The 4,404-nt window shown below is 43.2% G+C and overlaps 1 protein-coding gene across 1 annotated transcript; it reads right to left on the bottom strand.

Moving 5' to 3' along the window:
• Positions 1 to 1,909: 1,909 nt before the first annotated feature.
• Positions 1,910 to 3,751, bottom strand: SARC_10712 (hypothetical protein; the record flags this gene model as incomplete). The annotated part of the gene is made up of 1 exon (XM_014295232.1): positions 1,910 to 3,751. One exon carries the CDS (start codon positions 3,749 to 3,751, stop codon positions 1,910 to 1,912), a length of 1,842 nt encoding a protein of 613 aa, XP_014150707.1.
• Between the last annotated feature and the right edge of the window lie 653 nt (positions 3,752 to 4,404).

Here is a 4,404-nt window from a genome sequence, read left to right as displayed (position 1 = left end):
TACTATACACACAACACACATACACACACACATAATATATATATATATATATATATATATATATATATAGATATATATGTATATATATGTGTGTGTGTGCGTGTGTGTATGTGTGTATGTGCGTATGTGTGTGTGTGTTTGTGTATGTGTGTATGTGTGTCATCTACACATACACTCATCCACACATACACACATATACATATACACAGATACACACAGACATACAGACATACAGACATACAGACACACATACACACATATACACACATATATATATATATTCATATATATGTATATATATATATATATATATCAATCAATGTATATATGAATGTATATATATATATATATGTGTGTGTGTGTGTGTCGATTCTCCATATACGAGGATCTCGAAATGCAAGGATATCTGCCCTAGCTGAGAGTATTGATATAGATCACGACCCTACTCTTGTTCCACCTTTTGAGAAAGAAATCACCCTGGGTGTAACATCAAATCTTACATGCACTGATGCCCTCTGATACGCACAAGTACAAGCACAATCACTCAGGCGAACGCCCATATGTCTGCGCACACCCCGAGTTCTAGAGCGTCTCCACCCGACGTGTGCACGAAAATATGGACACTCGCCCGAGTGATTGAGCTTGCGTGTGATCAAATTGGCATTGTGTGTACAGTATACATTAATATGTATGTCTTCACGAATAAAGTGCTCGTATGCTTTCCCGAATAACATTGCTGCTACTATTTCAAACCCACAACTAAGAAAATGAATATTATAATAGCATACATGTAAAATCTGTTGCGTACGCATATTTTTTTGGTGCGCAACCAACCGAGTAGTTAAAAATGAATACTTTGATCCTAAACAGGTTATAAATGAACCATAAAATTTGAACATAACAATGTGTTGAAATTGAGTATGAGTATCCTAGTTACGACAGCATACTTCCCATGTATCTTTATCCCATTGTTAGTAAGCTCATTTACACAGACGAACGCCGCTATATCCGGATATACCCTATTATTGCAAAAATTACACTCAACGCAAGCACAGAATAAGGGCCTCTTTGCTAATGCATGCACTATACATGCGCCGCTTAGAACGTGTGTATACCTACAAAAATTTAGATTTGTCACTACCACGACAGGCAAATATACTTACCTACGAAAATCATCGTGTGTTCGTATCCTAACAGTGGTCTTCCCATGCAGCGCCATAGGTTACAAATACCAGTATCTCTACATACATCGCATTCACATAGGCGAACTCCCCTATTCCTATGCACATCCCGAGTGATGAAGTGATTTCACCCGACGAAAGCACGGATATAAGGACAATAGTCCGTGTGAATGTGCTTGTTTCTGTTCAGCATACATGCCCTACGTGGAAGTGCCTATGATGATGCTATACTTCGACATTTCTCAACCAAAATTTACACTCAGATATATTACGATACAAGTGCTTGCATCGTATGCATTATATAGTATCCTACATATCCCTTGCTACATCACAACATATACAAAAGACAAATTTACGAACTTTAATAGTCACAACCTTGTCGCTTCCAAGACTGGTTGCTGATTTTTTTAGAATACAACAGTGTGCTTTGTATCACGGTATAGCTATCGCACTCACGCATCCACACAGGGGAACGCCCCTACGCCTATGCATACCCCGGGCAGGAAACCCCTTTCCCCAAGGTGTACACAGGCAGAGGAACACTCGCCCGTGGGGATGCGCTAAATTGCGAAACAACTCCGATACTCTGCTGCCTAAGTGTAGACAGTTATCGACACGGAGAAGTCCTGGACACTTAACACGTACAAATTCTATATACTATCAATTCTATAGCAATCGCGGATCCGAGGTGAACACACACTACCAATAGCACGGATCCCCTCCACCACTCACGCTACCTGCTGCTTAATGGACAACCGTGCCTGCTGGCTTACCCCACCTGCTGGGATGCGGATGACTCTCTTAGTACCTGACGCGCTCTGGTTGTACTTGTACGACATGCCCCTTCTTGTATCTTGTTTCCTCGTCAAATCTTGGTGGTGATTGCGGTCTACCTCTTGTTCCCTCTGATCCAGTGAAGCGCGGCGTGTACTTGTACTGGCCATAGTGCCCTCTGTGCTCTTAGCTTTCCATCTACTCGTCTTCGCCATGTCCTGCTTGTTTATCATCATAGACTGCGTCGTTTGGTCTACAACGGTCTCTATACGCTTCACATTGGCGTTGAATAAGCGTTTTAGTAGGATGTACCGGTACAAAGATACATCTGGCCGGCCTTGGCTGTGCGACATCTTCTCAGCCGTGGTTTTCAGAATAACTTGTCGTTTCTTGAGACACACCATCACTGGCAAATCGGTGGGTATGACAATCTTTTTCCCTGCTGAGTTCACAGGCAAAGGTACGGCAGTGGAGATGACATGCGATGACAGAACGTTTGCAGGTTCCGCAGCTTCGGAGATACCTAAGATGTTTAGTGCCTCTCCGCTGCCAACTCCACGTACCCTTGTGTTGGTATTGGTGCTATTGTCACATTTCTTCGTGTCGTTGTTAGTTGTACTACCGTTGCGTTTCCTTGTATCCGTCTTTGTGCTACTATTACGTTTCTTAGTATCGATGTCAGTACTTTTGCCATTGTGTGCACCTGCTTGACTATTCCTCACCTTCTGCACTGTTTCGTATTCTCCCTTGTTAATAACCTTAAGCAAGGGCTCACTGCGTAACAATCTCAGTGGATTTTTGTCTAAATGCTCGCCCCCGAGACTACTGATAGTATCCGAATTAAAGATACTCTCCAAGCCCTCTACACACTTCTCCAGGGTATTCTCGCCAAGTTCATCATAACAACTATCATCTCCATCGTCGGACGACGTGTCATCATAACTGCTGTGGTTCATCTCACTGTTGCTACTATACGCTCGCGCACGCAAGGGTGAAGCCGCCCGCATGGTTCTCCCAGGTGATGGACTTAGCAATTGTAAGTCCTTCATATTCGCCCCAACCCCTTCGTTAACCTGATATGCAGGCGCGCTCATCGCCGCCGCTTTGGTTGTAGTCGCCACATTATTGGACGTGCTCTCTGTGGTGTCGTCATCGACTATATCAGGAGTATTTCCTGTTGTTGGTGTGCATACGTTCACTGAGTGCTTGTGTGTACTTCCAGCGTATGTAGCGGGTTGCCGATAGCTGGTCTCGCCTGCATTCAGTGTACTTGATTCACTGAGACCCCTTCTAGTCTTGCTTTTATCGTACACACGAGGACGCGCCCTGCCCGTTGAGGGGTGCCTCTGCTGTGGTACTTTGTTTAACCTCTCGTGTGAGATCTCGTGTGATACCTTTCCGTGACTTTCGTGTAGTGGTTTGCTATGACTCTCGTGTGGCACACGAGGCTGACTTCTGTGTGCAGTTCTAGAGTGACTATATCCCTCTGAAATATGCCTGTGCCGTGGAATTTTGTTTATATTTTCGTGTGGCGTAGTGCTAGGACGACTTTCGTGTGTTGCTTTGGGACTACTGTCGTACTTTAATTTAGACTGACTTTTGTGTGGTGCTGTAGAATGATCACCATTCGGTTCACTAGCGTGATCTACGTGTGGTGTTCTACTGTACTCGCACTGGCTGTCAATTTGTGATGTAGCACGCTTGTAGTACCCCGTGTGCGGTCTGGAAGATAAGGCCCGGGGCTGTCTAATGATCTCACCCGCAGAGTTGATCGTCCACCCACTAGCTGACTCCATCGTTTGAGTGCATACTCGTCTCTACAACGGTCTATTTGAATTCTGATATATGGCAATGCTGACCGGTCTGAGAATACTGCTATGCCAAGTGCTTACCATTTTGTGGTTTTCATTGAGCAGATAGTACATTCACCGTTGTACTCTATAGTGCGGTGTTGCATGCTTTGATATTATGTAGTAGTATTTGAAATTGTTGCAAAGCCCCCTCTGAAATAGAACAAGGCTATGTGATTAACAGTATGTAACTATCACATATGTACAAACGAGGTGCCCTTGCTTGCAGAGCCATCTTCTGAAAATTAAACATTTTCAAAAGGCTATGTTCTTTATTTGTGTTTTTTTTTCCATTTTAGGCTTTGAGAGTTCCTGTTCTCCCCTGATCTCCATTCTCCTCACTTCATATTGTGTTTTTAAATATTTAATATATTAAATATGTATTTATTTACAGATTCGGAAGTCAAATAAAACACGGCTGGGGCGCCGCGAGGACTGAAAGCGTATATTCAAGAGACCGAAGAACAAATAATCATAGAGTTTTTTATATTCAGACTAAAAGTAAATAGTAAAATATGTCTCAACCATTGCACGCCCAATATAGCCCTATGCCCATGAAATACACACACACGTATACACACTCACACAACGAGGGACCC

This window comes from Sphaeroforma arctica, assembly GCF_001186125.1.
Source record: "Sphaeroforma arctica JP610 unplaced genomic scaffold supercont1.1358, whole genome shotgun sequence".
In the NCBI taxonomy this organism is placed as follows: Eukaryota; class Ichthyosporea; order Ichthyophonida; genus Sphaeroforma; species Sphaeroforma arctica.
The sequence above is the reverse complement of the archived record's forward strand: the minus strand, read 5'-3'. Positions and strand labels throughout refer to the sequence as shown.